Here is a 23,660-nt window from a genome sequence, read left to right as displayed (position 1 = left end):
TGACTCCCTCTTCCTTGTGGCAACCGCTGAGATATTGGAACACTGCTATTGTGTCACCCCTCGTCCTTCTCTTCATTAAACTAGACATACCCAATTCCAGCAACCGTTCCTTATATGTTTTAGCCTTCAGTTGCCTAATCATCTTTGTTGCTCTTCCCTGTACTCTTTCTAGAGTCTCAACATCTTTTTTACATCGTGGTGACCAAAAGTGGATGCAGTGTTCCAGGTGTGGCCTTACCAAGGCATTGTAAAGTGGTATTAGTACCTCACGTGATCTTGACTCTATCCCTCTGTTAATGCAGCCTAGCACTGTGTTGGCTTTTTTTTTTGGCAGCTGTAGCACACTGCTGGCTCATATTTAAGTGATTGTCCACTAGGACCAGTGCTTTTTTTGTAAAAGAAAAAGGTGCCGGTACTCACACATGTCATACAACCCGCCTTGCGTACCCTACAAGGTTCCATCCAAAAAAGGTGCTGGAACTCCGTTCTGAGCGTTCTGTGACAAAAAAAGCCCTGACTAGGACTCCAAGATCCCTCTCACAATTACTACTATTGAACAAGGTACCACCTATACTATACCTGTGCATTTGATTTTTCCTGCCTAAATGTAGAGCCTTACTTTTTTCACCATTGAATTTCATTTTGTTAGATAGCACCCAGTGTTCAAGTCTGTCCAGATCCTCCTGTCTTGTGGAGTGTTGGCTATTCCTGCCAGCTTAGTGTCATCTGCAAATTTGATGAGTTCCCCATCTATCCCCTCATCCAAATCGTTGATGAAGATGTTGAAGAGCACTGGGCCCAGAACAGAGCCCTGTGGCATCCCACTATTTCGATATGCGTTATTGGCAGGATCACATTATGTCTTTTTGTGGCATTATGTTATTACAAGTACCAGCAGATCCAAGTTTAATGCTTCCTGTGAGAACAAATTTATATCTATGGAAAGGCAGAATTTGAAAGAAGAGTTATCCTTGCAGGTCTAATTTAGATCTTATGACCTGGGTCAGAATTCATTCAGTCTCCTGGCTGTGTGTTCAGCCCATAGAGAACACTTTCAGACAAGTAAAGTTGCATGGATAATGTATAAGTATCTACACTTTTACTAATCTTATATTGTACTTTCAAGTTACAGCAATTTTTCCAAAATTTTCTGAAATGCCTCCTTCATATCTTTGTTCCTCAGACTGTAGATGAGAGGGTTCAACATGGGAATCACCACTGTATAAAACAAAGATGCCACTTTGTCTTCCTCTAGTGCATATATAGAACTGGGCCGTAAATACATAAAAAAGATTGTCCCATAGAATAAGCTGACAACAATCAGGTGAGAAGAACAGGTAGAAAAAGCTTTCGATTTGCTCGTAGTGGAGCGGATCTTCAGAATGGTAGACAGAATACAGGCATAAGAAATCAGAATAACCACTGTAGTACTTATACAATTTATACTTACTTGTACAAATATAACTATCTGATTAATGCGAGTATCAGAGCATGAAAGTTTTAGCAGCGGAGGAATATCACAGTAAAAATGATTGATCACATTTGGTCCACAAAAGGGTAGACTAAAGACACACACAATATATAAAACTGAATAACAAATGCTTAGAACATAAGAAACAGCTACTAGCCAGAAACACCATTTTCCTGACATGACAGCTGAATAATTCAGTGGGTTACAGATGGCCACATACCGATCAAAGGCCATCACAGCCAGCAGGAGACATTCACTGCTTCCGCAGAAAACACAAAAAAACATTTGAACTGCACAGCCATATATTCCAATAATTTTCTTCTCCATTAAAAAATCCACCAACATTTTAGGAGTAATAGCTGATGAATAACTTGTATCAGCAAAAGCCAGATTACTAAGGAAGAAATACATAGGGGTGTGAAGCCGGGCATCAAATTTGATTATAAACATAATACCCAAATTTGCTACTACAGTAATGATATACACAATAAAAAACAAAATGAATAAGGGGAGTTTGAGTTCAGGCTTACTTGTAATACCCAGAAAAATAAATTGAGTGACTCTTGAGTGATTGGACAAAGACTTCCCCATCTATCTGAATTTCCTGTTAAGGATTAAAAAAAATAAACATATTAATATACCAATCTGAGCTGCAGAAATATATACTCCTATTCTTTAGTAGTACTATATTTACTCAATTCAGACCATTGCATAAGTAAAACAGAAAATTAAGCTATCAATACGATATTGATACACTGCATGTGCACTAAACATACTTTATTTATAATTTTACCTCTTTTGGGACCCTTAATGTTCTTAGATGTTATGTGTTGGGGAAATTAAAACCAGGAAGGAGATCTTGACACATCTCATAGGTGTACATTTAGATCAGATCAAGAAACCTGCAGCCTAAGGTTCAGTGTGGCCATAGAGTCTCCCTGAGTGATGTGCAGCATTTTATCCTAACTGTGGCCCTCAAATAGCAATGAGATTCTTTTGGTATCAGAGGTTTGTTTGCTTACCAAATCTAATTGCAGCATGAAAGCAAGGAGTTCTTTATGAGTATGCAAGTGATGAAGCTGCAGAGGGAAATACTTGCCCTATCTACCAACTGTGATCCCTGTGTGATGCTCCACTGCATGGCAATTACCCTTGAAGAAAGCATCCCAGAAGATCCATCCAAAGTAGAGAGAGGATTCTTTGCAAGTTTAATTGCTGCATTGGGAAATTTCTTACTCTGGGAATAAAAGAGATTTATTGTGGCTCAGGAGGATTCATTTATGGGTGTAGATAGAGAAAGTAGAAGTGTTTGCATGTGGAATTGTCCACTTTTAACTTTTGCCCCCTTCATTTGGGAAAATGTTTGATGTGCATTTCTCAGAAGACTAATCACAAGGAATGGAACCATCAGAGCAAAACATATTTGGTTAACATATATGGTGGGATACAGACATAAAATGCCAGGTGAATGAGATCTCATGTTTCTTCACAAACTATATATATTAACTACTTCTGCTTGGTCAAATTATATTTTTTGGATCAACTTACCAACAATCATATCACGTAAACTATGTTGCTTTGTAAAAAGTGGACACTCCAATTCTCTGGCTAAATTTTGTTAAAAAATTCAGTGGAATATGCCTTTATTCTGATCTTCTAATTAATCTATGCATTTAGCAAAAGGGGACAAAACTCCTTTAATATCAAGAAAGACAGCATGACTCCTAACATCTGCTTACCCAAAGCTTGTTTACAGTACAAGCCTTCTGAGATTGTGGCATAAAAATTTTCCTTCATAATATCTCTACTTCTTGAGTTTGTACTTTCTTTCAGAAGTAAGACTTTCTGAATGCTAAAGATTTAATTCGATGTTATGCTGTTTGTTCAAAACAAACTCAACAGTGAACATGCACCATGTTGTCATAATTAATGAATATTGCTCCAACTGCAATTGTATAAGTATAGTATATTCAAGCAATATTTAATGATTCCCTATGATAAATCAAAACTATTGAACTTTGTTGGTAAACATGCTGTCTAAATTATTGTTGGATTAGCCCAAAAACAGTGGTGGGATTCAGCCAGTTCGCACCACTTCGGCAGAACCGAAAGCTAATTTTTTGTTGCCCAGGCCCTGAATGGATTTCAATAATAATAATAATAATAATAATAATAATAATAATAATAATAATAATAATAAGAAGAAGAAGAAGAAGAAGAAGAAGAAGAAGAAGAAGAAGTTGTTGAAGGGACCTTGGAGGTCGTCTAGTCCCCCCTCCTGCTCAGGCAGGAAACCCTATACCATATCAGACAAATGGCTGTCCACTCTCTTCTTAAAAACTTCCAGTGTTGGAGCATTCACAGCTTCTGGAGGCAGGTTGTTCCACTGGTTAATTGTTCTAACTGTCAGGAAGTTTCTCCTTAGTTCTAGGTTGCTTCTCTCCTTGACTAGTTTCCATCTGTTGCTTCTTGTCCTGCCTTCAGGTGCTCTGGAAGCGGCATCGACACAGAGAACTGGTTGTTCACATATTTGATTCATGGCATCATCAGCTGTCACCAAAAGGACATGAAGAATTTTGGAAACTAACTTCAAGACTCAGCTTATCAGCTTTCTTTCCATGCCATGCTTTAAGAAAATAAAATAAAATTTACATTTATGCAGTCACCTTTGTTCCATAGAGCCTCCATTTATTCTGCTGTCTGCTATTTTCGGTGTTAATCCCATGTTTTGTGCTGTTTTTACGCTTCTAAATGATGTTTTATTTGATTCATTTTTTATTTCTTTATTTATTAAATACTACTTGACTCCTAGCAACTCTGGGTGGTTCACAAAGTACAATCACAGCAAAAAATAGCAAGAAAGCAGTACAACAATAAGACAGAGACCAAAGATGGCAAAAGCTGGACAACATACCCACACTACCCCAGAGAGGCTTGAACTGTTCAGCCCAAGGCCTTGTGCAAACAGCCATGTCCTCCAAAACACCAATAAGAGGGTACCCACCTGGAACACTTATTCTAGTGGGCAGGTACTGCACACACACACACACACACACACACAGAGAGAGAGAGAGAGAGAGAGAGAGAGAGAGAGAGAGAGAGAGAGAGGATTCTGATTTGCAGATCTTCTTTTTAATTGAAGGAATCCAGAGGATACCTACCCTATAAGATTGATGGGAAATAGACACTCCCTCAAGTGATCAGGTCTTCTGCCATGTAGGGCTCCATAAGCAGGGCTTTTTTTCTCATAGAACGCTCAGAATGGCGTTCCGGCACCTTTTTTGCGGGGAAGAAAAACTTTTCAACAAGCTGTGTAGCAATTCCTATTGGCTTTCAAAATCCAATAGAGGGAGCTCTATTGGATTTTGAAAGCCAATTGCTGCTGAGCCCGCCAAAAAACCCGGCCAGCAAACTTTGCACAAAGAAGTTGTCTGCAGCGAAGGCTAGTTGTCAGGAACTTTGCACCATCTCAACTGGGTAAATAAGAAAGGGCAAGGAGTGGGAGGTGGGTTTTGCAGAGTGCATGTGCACTTCTTCCTTATGCTCACCTGTCAGCCAGCTGGTGGCCTACCCGGTGCTGGACCTGGGGGGTAGTTAGCGTGTGTCTCCGAACCATATCCACGTTGGTCTTTCCCGGCTGTGCCTTCCTTGTGTGATGAAACCCAGACACGGAGCTGCAGCTGGCATTGTTGCTAGAGGGGGACCAAATGGGCAGCGCAGCTGAACCCCAGGGGCTGGGGAGGGAGCTCAGGGAGGCAGCCCGGGGTGTCTTTGTCAGACACCTCGCAGTCCTGCAGCCCATAAATAGCCACAATGTCTAGGAAGTCCCCCAGAGGGTGTCCAGCTTCCTTGGCATGGTGGGGAAGGCAGGGGGCTTGGCTTGCTGTAGACCAGGCTGCTGCAGGGCACCGCCGCAGCCCCCATCATGCAGCCGCTGCCCAGGGCCGGCCCCGGCTGGCCGGCAGTATTGTGGAGTGTGTTGGCCTAGCCGGCGCAGGCAGGCGTCCATCTGGGAGGTGCCGACGGCTCCGGCAGGCAAGTGGAGGAGTGTCCTCCAGGCTCCCGGCTGCCCCGGCTCTTCTGCCCCGGCCGCTATTTGTAGTCTGGGAAGATGTTTGCGGGCTTCTACACCTGGAGGCGCCCGCCAGCGGCTGAGCGGTGGGCCGTTCTAGCCGCCGCCCTGGACAGCCCAGCCGGAGGTGAAGCGGGCGGCCCATGGAATGCCATCATGTCTGGTTGTGCGTGCAGCGGCGGCAGATCACGCAAGAGCAGCTCCGGCTGCACAACTCAGAGCTCTCTAAGCGGCTGAGCGCTGCTTGGCAGCGCCTCGACGCCGCCCAAAAGCAGCCCTTGGGTGGCGTCGAGGAGATGCCAAGCAGCGCTCAGCCACTTGGACAGCTCTGAGTTGTGCAGCCGGAGCTGCCCTTGCGCGATCCCTTGCTACAAGAGAAAGCAGGCTGAAACGGAGTGAGGGAGATTTCCAGGAATGCAAATTGGCTGATCTGGCGCTGCTGCAATCTCGTTTCAGCCTGCTTTCTCTTGTAGCAAGGGAAGCTGAAACTGAGCGAGGGAGTTTGCAGGAGCGTGAGATCAGCCGATTCGCATTTCTGGCAATCTCCCTCACTCCGTCTCAGCCTGCTTTCTGCAAGAGAAATCCGGGCCGCAGGGCCGCCTCCGCAGGTACTGCTCTAACGTGGAGAGGGAAGGACAAAGAGGGAGGGAAGGAAGAAAGGAAGGAATGAAAAAAGGAAGGGACAATGGGAGAAGGAGGGAGAGAGAGAAATAGAGAGAGAGAAAGAGGGAGAGAGAGAGAAGGAGAAAGGGAGGGAGAAAGAAGGAGAAAGAAAGGGAGAGAAATAGAGGGAGAGGGAGAAAGGGAGAGGGAAAGAGAGGGAGAGAAAGAAAGAAAGGGAGAGAGAGTCAAGGAGAAAGGAAGAGGGAGGGAAATAGAGGGAGAGAGAGAAAGGGAGAAATAGAGGGAAAGAAAAATAGGGAGAGAAAGGGAGAGAGAGAAGGAGAAAGAAAGGGAGGGAAATGGAAATAGAAAGAGGGAGAAATAGAGGGAAAGAGAAAAATAGGGAGAGAGAGAGAGAAAGGGACAGAGAGGAGAGAGAAAGAAAGAGGGAGGGGGAGAGAGGGAGAGAAAGAGAAGGGGAGAGAGAGAAATTAAATTAGTAACATGATTGTTAAGTGAATCTGGTTTCCCCACTAACTGCTTGTCAGAAGGTTCCAAAAGGCAATCACATGACCCTGGAACAATGTGACCATCATAAATATGAATCGATTGCCAAGCATCCGAATGTAAATCACATGACCCTGGGGATGCTGCAACGGTTATAAGTGTGAAAAATGGTCATGTCACTTTTTTTCAGTGCCGTCGTAACTGAACAGTCACTGGGCGACTGGTGGTATTCGGACATTGCCTTGTCCTAAAAGTGGTGCAATGGATGAAAAGGTTGAAAAGCCCTGTTTTAGTATACCGGTACTATTTGGTTCAGAATATTTTTTTTCTTGTTTTCCTGCTCTAAAAACTGGGTGTGTCTTATGGTCAGGTGCGTCTTATGGTCTGAAAAATAGGGTAGTTCTTGCCTTGCTCAGCAGTGCAGGTTGATCCCTTTCCATCGTCCCACTCTTCCTTTCCTCACACAGCCTGTTACTTGACCACAAAGAGCTGCTGCCCAGCACATTAGATTACAATAAATTACTGGTTGACCTCTACCTTCTGGAGTGTTCAGTTTCTAATTTTATGGCCTGTATCAATCAGATTATTGAATGGTGTCTGAAATGCAGCCATCTAACACAGAAATCCAAGCCACATGGAGTGGAGCCTTAAGAGCCAGACTAGAGTTTACAGATGCTCATTTTTCATAAACTATAAATCCTTGGCCAGGAGGCAGAATCATGCATCTCCTTCCTTGTGATCAGAGTTACTGATAAAACACACTATGCAAATACACAGATCTGGGTCAGTAAAGAATCCATATAGATAGTCTGACAGTATTTCTTATTTCTTTGAATCCACAACTAATCTTTGAACTGGACAGCATATCACATACCTGTGTCTGATATTATTACAGAGTTATAAAATAGACTGCTGTCACTAAATAATTATATGAGATTCTAGATCTATCAGCCCAGTTCACCGCAGGTCTGAACTCCCATGCAGTGAAAAGGAGAGGGGTTGCAACTTCTGTTTGAAGTTATCCACGTTTCTGCACACTGAGATAATCGGCCATCATACAAATACAGAGCCTATCATGCTTTTATATTTATATATGGAACAAAATGTATGTTAAGAATTGAATATATAATTGTTTAATTATATAAATAAATATATAAATAAAATTATATAAATAAATAACAAGATGAGAGTTCCGGCACCTTTTTTTTTTAAGAAAAAAAGCCCTGTCCATAAGTAACAACATTATCTTCAATTACAGTACATCCAAAAGCATTTTGTGACTATTTGCTATTATATGGACAGTTTGGTATAACGGTTAAAGACACAAAGCTAGAAACTGAGAGCATGAATCCTAGTCTGTTTTAGGCATGAAGCCATCTGAGTTACTTCGAGGCTGGTCACTTTCTCTCAACCCTAGGAATGAGGCAACGTCAAGCCACTTTCTGAAAATGCTGCCAAGACAGCTGTAGGGCTTTATCCAGGCACTCATCTTTAAAAGGACCTAATAGTAATATTTATGATATTTAATATATTTGGGGTTATTGCTATTTGCTGAACTTAGAACAAAACAGGCTGCCTTTGCTGGAAACATGTGATGTATAGATGTCTTACCTTTGAAAATGAATAAGATTTTGTAGACAACCTTTAATGGAGGAAAAATATGATCCACAAATATTTTGTTATCATACATGCCTTTTAGGTGTGCAGAAGTCTGTATTATGTTTCTGAAATAGAGTGACATAATTCCCCCCCCTTAGAACAATCATAAATATATACTATAATAATCTTGAGTAAAAAATTGTACTTGGAGGTACTATACATGAATACATAGAGGTACTATATATGAATACATATATAAATTACTATATATGAATATATAGGGACCATATTCCACAACTGTTCTCCACCATTAGACTGTCTTCCTAAACATTCTCCAAAATGCCTCCTTCACTTCTTTGTTCCTCAGGCTGTAGATGAGAGGATTCAGCATGGGAATTACTACTGTGTAGAACAAAGATGCCACTTTGCCTTGTTCCAAGGAATATGTGGAGCTGGGCCGTAAATACATAAAAAAGATCGTCCCGTAGAATAAGCTGACAACAATCAGATGAGAAGAACAGGTAGAAAAGGCCTTGCGTCTGCTCTGTGTAGAACGGATCTTTAAAATGGTGATTAAAATAGAGGCATAGGAGAACAAGATAGTTACTGTAGTGCCTACACAGTTTATACTCACTTGTGCAAATATTACGGTCTCATTGGTGTGAGTATCAGAGCAAGAAAGCTTTAAGAGTGGGGGGATATCACAGAAGTAATGATTGATCATGTTTGATCCACAAAAGGATAAAGAAAAACTGAGAGTGGTGTGTGAAATTGCATAGAAAATGCCAAGGAAATATGAAATAGCTGCCAACCAGACACAGGTTTTTCTTGACATGATCACTGAATAACGCAGAGGGTGACAAATAGCCACATACCGATCAAAGGCCATCACAGCCAGAAGAAGACATTCAGTGCTTCCACATATAACAAACACAAACATTTGAGTGGCGCATGCAAAGAATCCAATATTTTTCCTTTCTGTTAAGAGAGACACCAACATATTGGGTGTAATGCTTGAAGAATAGTTGACATCTACAAATGCCAAATTACTGAGAAAAAAATACATGGGAATGTGGAGTCGAGAATCTGCCTTGATTAGCAAGATCATTCCTAGATTTCCCATCAGGGTAATAATGTATATCAGTAGAAACAACACAAAGAGAGGCAATTGTAGCTGCTTTTGATCTGTGATGCCCAGGAGAATAAAGTTGGAGACCCGTGTGTGATTCCACATAGAAATTTCTTCTTTGTACATTAATTGCTGGGAGAAAAAAATGCAATTAGACAAAGATTGGAATTTACTACTTGTTTTGTATGGTAACTAAAACACTGGGGCTGATAAAATTTCTGCTTTTCCCATAGAGTCTGTGCATTATTTAAATGAGACTACATTACTTTGAAATCTGTAGGGTGTATGAATTTTTTCCTTCAAATTTCAATGTAACCCAATGCAAGTTTATATGACTTCTAGCCATGGATTCAGTGCCATCCCTTAAACCTGTGGTGGTGTAAAGATGTGTTAAGACAAAGAAAAATGTATAAGAGACAGTTTAACTCAATCCCTAAGGCTATGCCCTTCTTCCAAATTAAGAAGAAACATTGCTCCTTTTAATAACACTAAATTAGAGCACAATATCCAGCTTGAGATCTCATAAATATCATCAGGATGAGATACTACATGCTATATGTTTTCCTTACTGTTCTACTATGATTTACTTCCATTCTCTACCTTTTCTTGCTCACTATAAATACAGATTGTCATAATCCTTGATGTGTAACACTTAGCTATGCCCCAAGCAGATGGCTAGGAAACCATGGTTTTCTGTCTCCTTCTTGAGTCTCACATCACATTTGTCCCTGAAAGCATTCTATCACATTTAGTTGCCATTTGGAAGGTGACTTGCGGGGGATCAGTTTAAGTACACAATTACCATTGGTTGATAACATTGTCTTGGTGCTCTGGCAATTTAATTCAGACATGCTGTTTATCAGGACGTGGACACCATGGTTAATAATCAGCTGATAGTTGGAAAAACCTTTTATCTTCATTTATTCTGAGGCTAGCCAATGATAGAGCAGGATCTATTTTCTGTAAATAAACAGAAGGAGACAAATATGTACTTACCCCCTATTTTCGAAAGAATACCAGAACTTTGGGTATGATGGTTTTTCCAAATATATTGACTCTTTGACAGGAACCAACACTTCCTAAATCTTACCAGAAAGAATAGGAAGTTACTTTTTCCAATACTTATCCTTACAGTAATAGGATTTTTTCCCCCTGAATTTCTTCTATTCCTTCCAGTGGGAGAAGAAATAACTATAATTTCAATGCATCCATTTCTGTCTTCTGAGGGACCCACACAGGTAATCTTGTGGGACTGCTATTGGCTAGAGCTTCTAGCCAAAATTTCCAAGACATCTTTCTGTTAACGCTGTTCTCAGAATATACAGCTTACCTGGGAATGAAATAGTGGTAGCATTGCAGAGATTGTGAGTGGATGAGGGCTCCATTTATTTAAACTCTGATTTAAAATTTCCCTAAAGGTTCTCATTCTCTTGTGACATTTGTTTTTGTGCTTGTTGATGCAGAGCAGGATAATGAAAATAGAGGGGGTCTGTGAGTAATTTATGTCACCTTTCTGTCTGTTGAACCCAATTAGAGACACTTTTGTCCTAAAGGTTTATATATTACAAAGTAGGACAACTTTGAAACATTGTTGATGCTGTTTGAAAGTCATATTTTTTGTTCCTTTGTCAAAAACAACAAAAAAACAAACAAACCAATATTACAAATCCAATGCTGTTTTCTTTTTCTAGTGTTGTATAATAAATGTTAAGGGACATGGAGGCTCAGTGGGTTAGGACGCTGAGCTTGTCAATCAGAAGGTCAGCAGTTTGGCGGGTCGAATCCCGAGTGCCGCGTAGCAGAGTGAGCACCTGTTACTTGTCCCAGCTTCTGCCAACCTAGCAGTTTGAAAGCATGTAAAAATGCAAGTAGGAAAATAGGAACCACTACGGTGGGAAGGTAACAGCGTTTCATGCACCTTTGGCATCTAATCATGCTGGCCACATGACCACGGAGACATCCTTGGACAAGCGCTGGCTCTTCGGCTTTGAAACGGAGATGAGCACCGGTCCCTAGAGTCGGAAACGACTAGCACGCATGTGTGGGGGAACCTTTACCTTTACCTTTATAATAAATTTTACTTTGTCTACATTCTCAAAAACTCTACAGTTCTTGAGGTTTTCATTGATGTAGACAAGATTTAGACGTGAAGAACCTATGCATTTTTAGTATACAGTCTACAAGTTATATTAACAACTCTGTGAGTTAGTCCAAAATGTGGCTATTAATAGGACAAATCTGGCATGAGTTTATGTTTTGACTCTGAAATTACATCTCTCCCAGCAAGGCAATTGCAACCAATCCTTACTGAACTCTTTTGAAGCATCTAAAGGGCATGAAGCAATGTGATTTTGGGTTATCCACCTCATTTTAAAATAAGAGGTCTTATTTATTTTATCTCAAACTGCTTATCAAGTTATGACATTTACGTTCAATATTGAAGAGGTCACGTAATACTGCCTAGTATTCCAGGACAACTTCTCCCCGACTACTGCTGCCAAATGATGGCATCATTCTATGCTTCTGTGTTGTACAGCCCCAATGTGCACTGGCACTGTGCAACAATCTCCCACCAAGAATGCCACGTCTCTGTCCATTGTAAAATATCTGATGGGGAGTTGGCTAGCTACTACTTCTAAAAGGCTCTGCTTGGTCTTGATTGACACAAGAGTTTTGGCTGAAAAGTCAGAACTATGGCCTTTTTATTAATATAGGATAGCATAGCATAATTTCAATAGTAAAATAGTAATTAGTTTTCAGTATCTTAGACCAGGGCTTTTCAACCTTTTCACCCATTGTACCACTTTTAGGATATGGCAACATCCGAGTACCACCAGTCACCTAGCAAGGTGTCAAAAACTTGATGACCAAAAATAAAAGGAAAAAACTGATGAAGTACAGGTAGTCCTCAACTTACAACAGTTTGCTTAGTGACTGTTCGAAGTTACAATGGCACTGAAAAAGTGCCCCCCAAACCACAGCTGAGCAAGACACCTGCTGCCCCCCCCGGCAGCATTCTTCCTCCTCTCCGAGGTTTTCATTGTTGTGAGCATTTCTGTTGAGGATTGGCAGAGGGGGTGGGGTGGGGGTGTTTGGTTTTTATTCCCCCTGTCTGCTGGGTGGTTGGTCACTTCACATGACCCTGGGACACTGTGACGGTCATAAATATGAATCAGTTACCAAGCATCTGAATGTAAATCACAAGACCCTGGAGATGCTGCAACATTCCAGCTGATCGGCGCTTCCTCTGGGCTTCGAAGTGCCAGGTTCAGTGCTGACTCCAGCTGGAGCCTGGCTCTGATCCTGGCGATTTCACTGAGCCGTGACAGCCCTGCAGCTCCAGCCGTCTCTCGCTCAGGCTTGTGCAGTGCTGCCACCAGTTCAGCTCATTCCCCTCCCCCGCTACCACTTTTCTAGGATGGTCACGTGCCACCTACCAGGTGCCAATGTACCACAGGTGGTACCCATACCACTGGTTGAAAAGCCCTGTCTTAGACCAGTTAGCTTGGGGAATTCTGAGAATTGAAGTCCACACATTGTAAAGCAGACATGTCAAACACAAGGCCCGGGGGGCGGATCCGGCCCGCAAAGTGGTTTCATGCGGCCCGCGAAGCCATCCTGGAAACAGTGAGGGAACGGCCCCCACTGCCTTGGCCCTGGCCCAGAGACCCTCCTTCTGCCAGGGACCCTCAGATCTGTCCCACTCCTGCCCATAGGCACCCTTGATGCGAATGATGTAGAGCTGGCCATGCCCACCCAGTAGGCCATACGCACTCTAGCCACGCCCACCCAGTAGGCCACGGCCACCCTGGCCATACCCACCCGGCCCCCTGAGGGCAACGGCAATGCTGATGTGGCCCTCAATGAAATTGAGTTTGACATCCCTGCTGTAAAGTAACCAAAGTTGAGAAACACTCTCTGAGTAAGTAGCCTTGCACCACTGGAATAATTTGCATGGCAAAAACTCTCTCTTTTATTGTTTCAAGACTTTGCCGGTTCCTATTTCATACCCTGCCACTCTCTCTTCCTTGGCATTTGTTGAAAGATTTATCATATGACAGAACAATTATAGCTCATGAAGCTCAGTTGCCTTGCTTTCTGTTTGTCTTCATCTCAGCTTTGCATGGGACATTAAGGCATCAATACTTGTACCATTAACCTAGAATAATATGGTAGTTAATCACTTGGATAGTTGAGAAATTGCTTACAGAAATTTGCTGACACTTGAGAATGTAGAATGTGCATTTTGAATTTATATTTTCTTCATCTCACCATCATTATAGATCTGTTATTTACAAGCTCAGCTCCTCTCCGAGAGGAGTCAAGTCTCACAAGGAAAATCTCTGAGGAGCAGAAGACCTTGAGAAACCTCTGAAAGCAGATTATTAGAGAGGCAAAGGCATTCATACCTAGGCAGATACCTGATGAGGACAAGCATCTGCAAACAATAGATGGAATAGAATATGCAGACACAGGTAGGTTGGGAAAAATACCAAGCTAAAAAGTGCCTCTTAGTCCTTTGCAGTCACATTTAGTTGGGGAGAATCTCAGTAAATAAGGTGCATTTCTCTGGGAATAACCTAGTAATTCATTGGTTTGGGGTTTTTTAGACATCCGTCTCAAATTGAAATAGCTCACAAATTCTCCAAGAACTGCCTTCTGGGAAATAAATTTTTTTCAGGTTTCTTTTTTTTAAAAAAAAATCAAGAAAATGTTCACTATATATTGAAATGGATTTTTTTTAAAAAAAAGTAGTACTGAAACTGTTTTAATATGCATTTCTGAATATTTATTTTTCCTCAGAAAAAAAAATCCATTTCTCAATGCCCTTTTTCTTGAAATACAATTTTCTAAGTCTCCTTTGCTGCATCAAAATTTCAAAAAAGGTATGATGCAAAATGTGGAGAAATCATCCAAAATCAGTTACGTCCCAATGTGTATCTCATTTTCAAAACACAAGCCAGGACAGTTCATAATATCAAGATGAAATACCCTGAGCAGCCTTCATTACATATAGCTAAGTTCTATATCAAATTCTGCTGACAAAGCAACTTTCAGTGAGATGTTAAGTGGCTGAGGTGCAAATTGAAGGTGAAAATCTCATAGGTATCAATTGTTTGTGTGGCCTTGCTTTCTTAGAAGATCTTCTGAAAAGCTACATGATGAAATAAAAATCAGTACTATGAGAACTCTTGCATGTGGTTTATAACTTTTCTAAATATGTGCCTTTTTTCTGTACAGAAACAAGCAACTTGAGAGAAGCAATCAAGATTCTACAATGTGTATGTGAAACTTTATCAGGCAGCTAGTTGAGTCTTGAGCCCAATTCTGGACTTTTTAGTACATCTGATATAAGTGTGGTTCAGCTTTCCTGGTCCATCTTATCATGTATGTGTTGATGCTTGCTTGCTAAGATAAAGTGCCAATGTTCATCATGGATTGATGACTATTTTTTTCCAGCTATTCAAACAGGGCTGAGATGTTTTATTACACATAAGCTGTCTTCCCAGTGTTTCTGCGGCATCCAAGTGCTTTGTGAAGTATAATGGGTTTTTTTATAACGGGAACAAATATTCATGGTATCACTCTAAAATCATTTCAGATGGTGCAGATAAAATGATATTAGGATATCTGCATCAGTAGAATGAATGAGGCAGAACCAAAAGAATTTATCATCACTGAGTACGAGTCATCTGAACTGACTGAACATAAATGGCAGATAGCAATTCAACTGTGAGTACAGTGGAGGAATTTGTTTTATTTGGAATCACCGATCGTCCTGAGCTGCAGATGCCCCTCTTCGCCATTTTCCTCTTGAATTACAGCATCACTCTAATGGGAAATCTGGGCATAATCATTTTGATTCAGACTGACAGACAGCTACATACCCCTATGTATTTCTTTCTCACCCACTTGGCATTTGTTGATCTCTGCTATTCCTCTGTTATTGCCCCCAAAATGCTAACAAACCTGTTAGCAGTTAAGAAAACCATTTCATTCCATGCTTGTGCAGCCCAGCTGGGCTGTTTCTTGACTTTCATGATCACGGAGTGCTTCTTGCTGGCAGTGATGGCATATGACCGCTACGTTGCCATCTGTAACCCACTGCTTTATCAATCCATCATGTCCCAGAGAGTCTGCATCCAGTTAGTAGCTGCACCTTACATATATAGCTTTTCTGTTGCCCTGCTCCACACCATAGTTACATTCCGACTGTCATTCTGTTCTTCAAATGTGATTAACCATTTCTATTGTGATGATCTCCCACTCTTGGCCCTCTCCTGTTCTGATACCAGCACCAAACAAATACTGATCTATGCTTTTGCTGGCTTTAATATGATATTCTCCCTTCTTATTGTTCTTATCTCTTATGTGTTTATTCTGTCAGCCATCCTAAGAATCAGCTCTGCTCAAGGACGACACAAAGCTTTCTCTACCTGTGTTTCTCACTTGACAACTGTCACCATCTTCTATGGAACTTTGATCTTTATGTATTTGCAGCCAAGCACAAATCTCTCCCTAGGTACCGATAAAATAGCTTCAGTTTTCTACACACTTGTGATTCCCATGTTGAATCCTATGATCTACAGCCTGAGAAACAAGGAGGTTAAAGAGGCCCTGAAGAGAAGAAGAGGGAGAATTCTGGTTCTTCATTAAAGAATGGTTACCTCTCCATTAGTATTGGGATCTGGCCAGTTCACACCACTTCGGCAGAACCGGTAGCTAATTTTTTGTTGCCCAGGCCCAGAATGGATTTCCAGAAGCGGCATCCACACAGAGAACATCCACATATTTGAATCCCACCACTGCCCTCATCCATTCCATTCTAAGTATGAAATAAACATTAGCTGTTGATTTGCAGCAGCCCATTGCCCAGGCTCTGATTCTAGGAAGACAGACAATTTCAAAGAGAGCATACCAGGGAAACACATGCTAGCTGAGATGTTCATGTTGATTCATCTTATTAATTCCCTCATCCTTTTCCTTTGAATGCTATTCTGTCTCTACCCATTCCTCAGCTAGGAATATATACTGTAAACACCCACGCCTAACCATATGGTACATGATAAATGTCTTCCAACTGGGTTTTAGCTTTCAAAAAAAATTACCTATATGATTATATTACAAAGGCAAAAGCTGCTGTCTTCTATTTGATATGTTTCTCGTGCTACCTACTGTTTTAAGACCTCTTCACTCCATATTTCTGCCTCAGTTTCTCTCATTAGAGTCACCTGTCTGTAATCACACCACTTTGGATTAAGCTTCCAGGGTGACTTGAATAGCCTGTACAATTAGCTCTGTATGTAGGTTCTTAGATAGGATATTAAACTGGTCAGTTCTTGCCTCTCTATTCCAAGCTTCAACATGAGCACATAAATTTATTTGTATTCTGCATTACCATAAAAATAAATTGCCAAAGTGATCATACCTCACAGTTGCCTGGGCACTAACAACAGCGCACAATTTGACCATTAAATTAGCATGATTTTATATAATAGAGTGGTGGTGTGGTTTTCCTGTAGAAGGTTGATGAACACTCGTGGAGAAAAAAGAATTTTGCAAAGTAAAGAGTTCAATTATAAATATTTATAATTTATAGAGGTAAATTATTCATATCTAGATACCCTAAACGGTTATGATGGAGGTATTCAAGGTGTGCTAAAAGAGATTAAGAAAATAGTAGAGGAACCGAATGCACTCTTTGCTTCTATCTTCATGGTTGAGGGATAAGACAGACATCATGGACAAACTGTCAAGTGAGAGATGAATTTATAATAATCATATAGGAGGAATTTATGAAAACCATATAGGAGGAATACATGGATCATTTTCATACTAGTAAGATGGATGCTTCAGAGTTTGGTATTGGAATAAATGCTTTGAAGATGTTTATAAGTGATTAACAGCTAGGTATAAGCACTGAGGTGGCCATGTTTCTTAACAATGTCAACCTATTTTTAGTGATAAAATTGAAATTGGAATCAGCTTTGTTTTGGTCTGATCATCTGTCACTGTATTAGCAGGTAAATCATTCATCCAGACATAAAGCAATCGGGAGCTTCTCTATTTGTAACAATTTTATATTGAAAAATGCTCTCTTCAATATGTTGGTAGTCAGTTTTGTCTTTCTATTTCAACTAATGCCAAGAAGGTTGTGGAAGCTCTGAATTGTTGGGTAAGTGCACAGATGTCCTGCATGGGGATTAGCAAACGAAGCGTTCCTCAGGCAAGACAGAAGTTTTACAAATCAGCAGACAAGGTAGTTCAAATCCTGATCTAAAAGGTGTGGTCTGGGAAAACAGATTTCCAGTCTGGTATTGATGATGCTTTTAGCAATGTTTCTGTAGCTCCAAGTAGTTGCAAAAATTGACTTCTATTAAGATTAAAGTGGTGCCTTGATCTCTCTCTGCCTGTATCTAGATAGATAGATAGATAGATAGATAGATAGATAGATAGATAGATAGATAGATAGATAGATAGATACCTATCAAACAAATAATCTGGCTTCTGAGCCCAGAAGAAGCACCGATCAGCTGGAATGTTGCAGCATCTCCAGGGTCTTGTGATTTACATTCAGATGCTTGGCAACTGATTCATATTTATGACCATCACAGTGTCCCAGGGTCATGTGAAGTGACCAAAACCTGCTGCATCCACCCAGCAGATGGGGGGGGGAATAAAAACCAAACACCCCCCACCCCACTCCCATTGCCAATCCTCAACAAAAATGCTCAGAACAATTAAAACCTTGGACAGGAGGAAGAGTGCCACCAGCCAGGCAGGCAGGTGTCTTGCTCGGCTGTGGCTTGGGAGGCACTTTTTTATTGCCATTGTAATTTTGAACAGTTACTAAGTGAACTGTTGTAAATCAAGGACTACCTGTACTTCATCACTTTTTTCCTTTTTTTTTTTTTTGGTCATCAAGTTTTTGACACCTTGCTAGGCATCTGTTGGTACTCGGATGTTACCATATCCTAAAAGTGGTACAATGGGTGTAAAGGTTGAAAATCCCTGATCTAGGAGATCCGGGAATATGTGAATTGAGAGATGCAACATCTAGATTCCTGCATTCTTCTCCTCTGAGCTAAACTTTTGTTATCACCAAAAGTTATGGGTTAAAATTACAACACAGAATGTTAATAATGGAAGACATTCAAAACCAGAAAGAAAAAAACAGAGATCCCTGAAGATGGTGAATTGGGAAGAAATTAAAAAAACAAGGCTGATTATTTTCACTCTTATGGTTTCACATTGATGGCAAAGCACTTTCCATGTGCTTATCCCTCTTACATTTCAACAATATAAAAAGATTGTTTTTACAAAGTGTAAACACAGTGTTTTGTTCCATGTTTTTCCATGGTCTATTCTCCCAACCCATATTTTCACAAAACTAATAACTGTGCCTATTCACGGACCAACTAATTATGAAATTAATACATGTTAGGTGTAGTTCTTTTATAGTAGTATCCTTTCGACTTTCTTCCATCTTTAATTTCTTAGTCCAAAGTAAGTATTGCTGCATATCCTAGTTTTAATAAATTCATTCATTAATATAAAGTTGCAGTCATGACTATTATTAGCATAAGCTTCATATCAAACAACTAGCAGGTGGGGCTTCAGATTCTAGGACCAGAAAACTCAAATCCTCCACAATCCTTTTATCTCCACCTTCTATAATTCCTCCATCAGTTATGCTGGGGAAAGCTAACAGAACTTGTCAACTTGTAAAAGAAGAGATTTGGTTCCATAACCTAAAAGGGCATCCACAGTAGAGAGTTGAACAGCTATCTGACTCATTTTACTTTCATTGCAACATATGGAATCAAGGGACTGAATTTAGATCAGACAATCATGGCTGCCATCTTGACTTTTCTTCCACACACTGATGCCCCTAATTTGGTGTCTTACTTTCCCAATCTGTACATGTAATGTATCACAGCTCCTCAAGATCATCATTCCTTGGCTTCAAACTTTATGATTATCTTCAACCACCACATATTCAGCTACAGTATACATATAAATACCCTTAGCTAGAAGTAAGAGAGTCTTTCAGTTGGGCTTCCTTCCATGTGTGCAGGAATGCAATTATAACCTCTCATTTCTATGTCTAGTTTTACTTTTTAAAAGGTTAGCAAACAAACTGTAGGCTGGGTACTATCCAGATTAATTTTATTAGAAAAGAAGTTACTAAGATCAGCATGTTAAAAATGGGCCAAGTTCATTCAGTTATATATTGGGAGAAATGCACTTTAATACTGTAGTAGTTCTAGAAAAGCAGATATTACACCTTGTTATAAGTGGGGTCTTTAAGAGAAAACTACTTTTGATAGTTGAAGAATTCTAAAAAATGTGACCCCACCCCACCCCCAAGTTTGTATCTACTGTACTTTTTGCCATTCCTCAACTGTATTGCATATTTTTAGCTAGCATGTTTCCTGTGGTTTAAAGTAGTGAATGCTCGAATCAGCTTGCTATTCATGAATACAAAAAATACGGAGGAAAAATTTAAACTCTACTATAGGCCATCCATTTTATAATTCTATCAGAGCATTTTTTAAAAGCAAGTTATGAAAAACATGCATTGGAACTGTGGGAAACCTGATTTTCTTTCTGATTTTCAAGAACAAAAATATTTAATTGGAGATAGATATTCATTCTTCTGCACAGATTTGCTCTAAATAACTTTGGGGACAACTGATCTATCCGGGTCATTATAAGACCTAGATGGGACAAATGTGACAATTCTGTGGAAATGGTAAATTTGCAGTTAAATGTTTGTAAATTAGTGAATTGAAAAAGAAGCTGAACCAATGATTATTCCATCTATCCCTGGGCAGAGTATTAATCATCTGTGGAGACTTCATCTCTGAATAAGATTAGAGAGCTGGCAAATTAGATGCACTGGATAAGGATGTTAGGAATGAACTTGCAGTATTTTCTGTAGGCAGGATAGTTATAGTTATGGCCTTTCTTTGCTAATAAGGAATGATGACGTTTAGGCAACAGCTCTGTTTCTAACTAGCAACTTGTTCAGTTGCTTGTGGCAACCCTATGAGACTTCATTAAGATAAGCTTATGACAGCATGAAACTATGCGTTTACTCCAGGGAAGGCAAACAGATGAAGGTATAATTTTGTATAGATAATATCACTGGTAGAAAATAAGGATTGGGGTTTTTTGTTTATACAGTCATTATTTTTAATTGCAACATAGAAAACTCTGTGGCATACTTCTTAATTATTCCCTGTGAGCTTTACTTTTTCCCCCTGTAGCAAAATAGTCCTTAGTGTATACTCCACACTTAGAAAAGAAATTATGTAAAATGTGTTTAAAGAGCTTGGATGAATGCTGTAAACTAGGCACTAATGGCTTCTGCATTCATTAGTATAAAGAAATATATGCAGATAAATATCTTCATACAAAAGTATATCATTATCACCCAGATACATTGACTTGCCCAATAGACATCCAAAGTTCCTTTTAAGCTTTTATAACTAAATGTCATTAGTTTCATTTTGACTCTTGTAAAATTGCTCAGTAATGTATAATGATAAAAAGCAACAATAAAACTTAGTAATAATGTTAAGGTAAAAGGCAAAACAAAATAAACTTGAAGAAGCATTAAAGGGAATTAATTTCAAATAATCATTAAATATTATAGAATTCTTTAATAATAACAATTTGATAATATCTATAATACCAAGTTAAGTCTTGGAATCATATTGATCAGACAGCTCATAATATTGTTATAAAGTCAAAATATGTAAAATTTGTAGACATGTTTTCCATCCAAGATTTTAGCTCAGGTACAGTGTGGACTTTCTACTAGAGTAAAATAACCTTCCTAGCTGCTGCCTATGCCTATATATCCAAAGTTCTTCATGCTTTCATCAACTCCAAATTTTCAAAATATAATTTAACAAGTCATTCACATACTTGATTTTATGTCATTTTCCTATCCAATTGGCTACCTTATTAAGTGAACACAATACAGGTCCATAACATATGAATCACAGTCCCTTCCCATTTAGTGATCTCCAGTATACAAAAATTGAAACATAATCATTGCTGTACATCTTTTGAGGACAAGCTCAGGAAACGAATCTTCTGTTGAAAAATCAATCTTAACTTCTGATAAGGATTCATGGAAAACTAGATCTCCCTGAAGGAGCAGAGAAAGGGTGGGACTAGAGGAAATAGATGAATATCTAAAGAAACAAAATTTACAACTTATTACAGTATAGGTAGTCCTCGATTTATGCCCGCAATTGAGCTCAAAATTTATGTTTCTAAGTGAGACATTTGCTAAGTGAGTTTTGCCCCATTTTATGATTTTTCTTGTCACATTTTTAAGTGAATGGCTGCAGTTGTTAAATTAGTAACACGGTTGTTAAGTGAATCTGGCTTCCCCAATGACTTTGCTACTTATCAGAAGGTCGCAAAAGATGACCACATGCCCCCAGGACATTGCAACCGTCATAAATGTGAACCAATTGTCAAGCATCGGAATGCAAATCATGTGATCATTGGGATACTGTAGCAGTCATAAGTGTGAAAAATGGTCATAAGTCACTTTTCTCAGTGCTGTTGTAACTTCGGTCATTAAATGAACTGTTATAAGTTGAGGACTACCTGTAATGCATTGCTTCCCGTGAACTCCACAAAAATGATTTGCTAACAATCTTCAGGGTTAAATTGTCCCATAATGTTAGCTTCTCATGAGAGCTTGGATCAAATATGAATCTCCTCTCTGACATATTCCAAGTAGTGTTTCAACTTTTAATGCAAGAGAAGCAATAAGACGGTGGCTAAAATAGAAATAAAATACTATCAAGATATTATTAAGAAGGCAAATATCCTTTATACAAATTTTCATCACTGCATTATTAAAATAATAAGCTTTCAACATATCAACTAAGTTCAATTATTACACTAGGTCACAGGTCTGCAACCCGCGGCTCCGGAGCTGCATGCGGCTCTTTCAGCCGTCTCCTGCGGCTCCCAATCCTCTGCCATGTGCAGTCCAAAAAAAAAAAAGTGGGACTAAAAAAGTTCAACCAATCAATTCAAATATGCAGGGTAGATGCTTATCTCTCCTTGGCTCCACTCTTCAATCAAACCCTGTTTTGCGCATGCGCGCATGTATGCACATGTGCACACATTTTTTTGCGGCTCCCAGTTTTACCTTTTGTGAGGGAACCGGTTCCGAGTGGCTCTTTCACTGTTTCAGGTTGCTGACCCCTGCACTAGGTCATAAAGCTTTTTCACAAGGCCTTGAAGCCATGGTTTTATCACTGGACTTGGGGATCCCATTCAAAGCCAATGAAATAGCTTGTTTTTGTTGGCATCACCATGTGGTGCGAGGGCAAGGGTGAGGATAAATTGTGGGTTTTTAACCTTGGATTTTTAATGTTGTATACTGCCCCAAGTTGTGGGACTATATAAATTTGCTAAATAAATAAATGTTGATTTTTTTTTAATTTATTAAGTACAAACCAACTAAACTGCATTATGGCTACATGTGCCCAATTGCTGAGAAGAACTGGATGTTAGAGAAACTGGATGTTCCCATGAACATCTACATCAACCTCTTCATATAATGTATTTCCTTGTCCCTGACAGTTGGAGCTAATGGTGCAGAAATGAAGTACAGGAATAAAGGGGTGGGTGAATGCTTACAGAAGGAAGTTGGTATAAAAAATATCCTATCCTTTCCTCCTCAAGGGATTTTTTTGAATAGTAGAGAACATTGCATCAGACCTACCATACTTAGGGAAAGGAAATTACCAAGAATGCCATTCCGCTCCGATAGCCTCTTTTTAGTCATGAATGAATACTCACCATGTTGTTGTTGTTGCTGTTAGTTGCGAAGTCATGTCCGACCCATCGCGACCCTATGGACAATGTTCCTCCAGGCTTTCCTGTCCTCTACCATCTTCTGGAGTCCATTTAAGCTCACGCCTACTGCTTTAAGCTCACGCCTACTGCTCACGCCTACTCACCATGACCATAGGGCAAATCCTTCAAACAACAGCTTCACAGTATCTGAAAGTATATATTAAGTACCTCTTTTTGAATTGTTAATGCAGCTATTGCTTTTTCTGGGGACATGTGGCTGCTTCATAAAGGGCTTTCAGCTATCTCTAAATATATACACCACTATGAGAATTAAGCAAACCAACACATTCGCAACAGGCAGTCCATGACACTGGGGGTGAGTCAACATACTGATATTGATTATGCCCTGAATTACTTTCAGAACAGTAAAAAAGCCCTAC

General features: G+C 39.9%; 2 protein-coding genes across 2 annotated transcripts; one reads left to right on the top strand and one right to left on the bottom strand.

Annotated features, from left to right (window-relative positions):
• Positions 1-1,126: 1,126 nt before the first annotated feature.
• On the bottom strand, positions 1,127-9,486 carry LOC310640124 (uncharacterized protein; the record flags this gene model as incomplete). The annotated part of the gene is made up of 3 exons (XM_083362242.1): positions 1,127-2,062; positions 2,622-2,708; positions 8,569-9,486. The coding sequence occupies 3 exons, from the start codon at positions 9,484-9,486 to the stop codon at positions 1,127-1,129; spliced, it is 1,941 nt and encodes a 646-aa protein (XP_083218368.1).
• Positions 9,487-15,093: 5,607 nt separating this feature from the next.
• LOC310640035 (olfactory receptor 8U3-like) lies at positions 15,094-16,038 on the top strand (the record flags this gene model as incomplete). Its single annotated transcript, XM_083362125.1, has 1 exon — positions 15,094-16,038. The coding sequence occupies one exon, from the start codon at positions 15,094-15,096 to the stop codon at positions 16,036-16,038; it is 945 nt and encodes a 314-aa protein (XP_083218251.1).
• Positions 16,039-23,660: the final 7,622 nt, after the last annotated feature.

This window comes from Vipera ursinii, assembly GCF_947247035.1.
Source record: "Vipera ursinii genome assembly, chromosome: 1".
Taxonomy (NCBI): domain Eukaryota; kingdom Metazoa; phylum Chordata; class Lepidosauria; order Squamata; family Viperidae; genus Vipera; species Vipera ursinii.
Note: the sequence above shows the minus strand (reverse complement) of the source record. Positions and strands in the feature narration are given on the sequence as shown.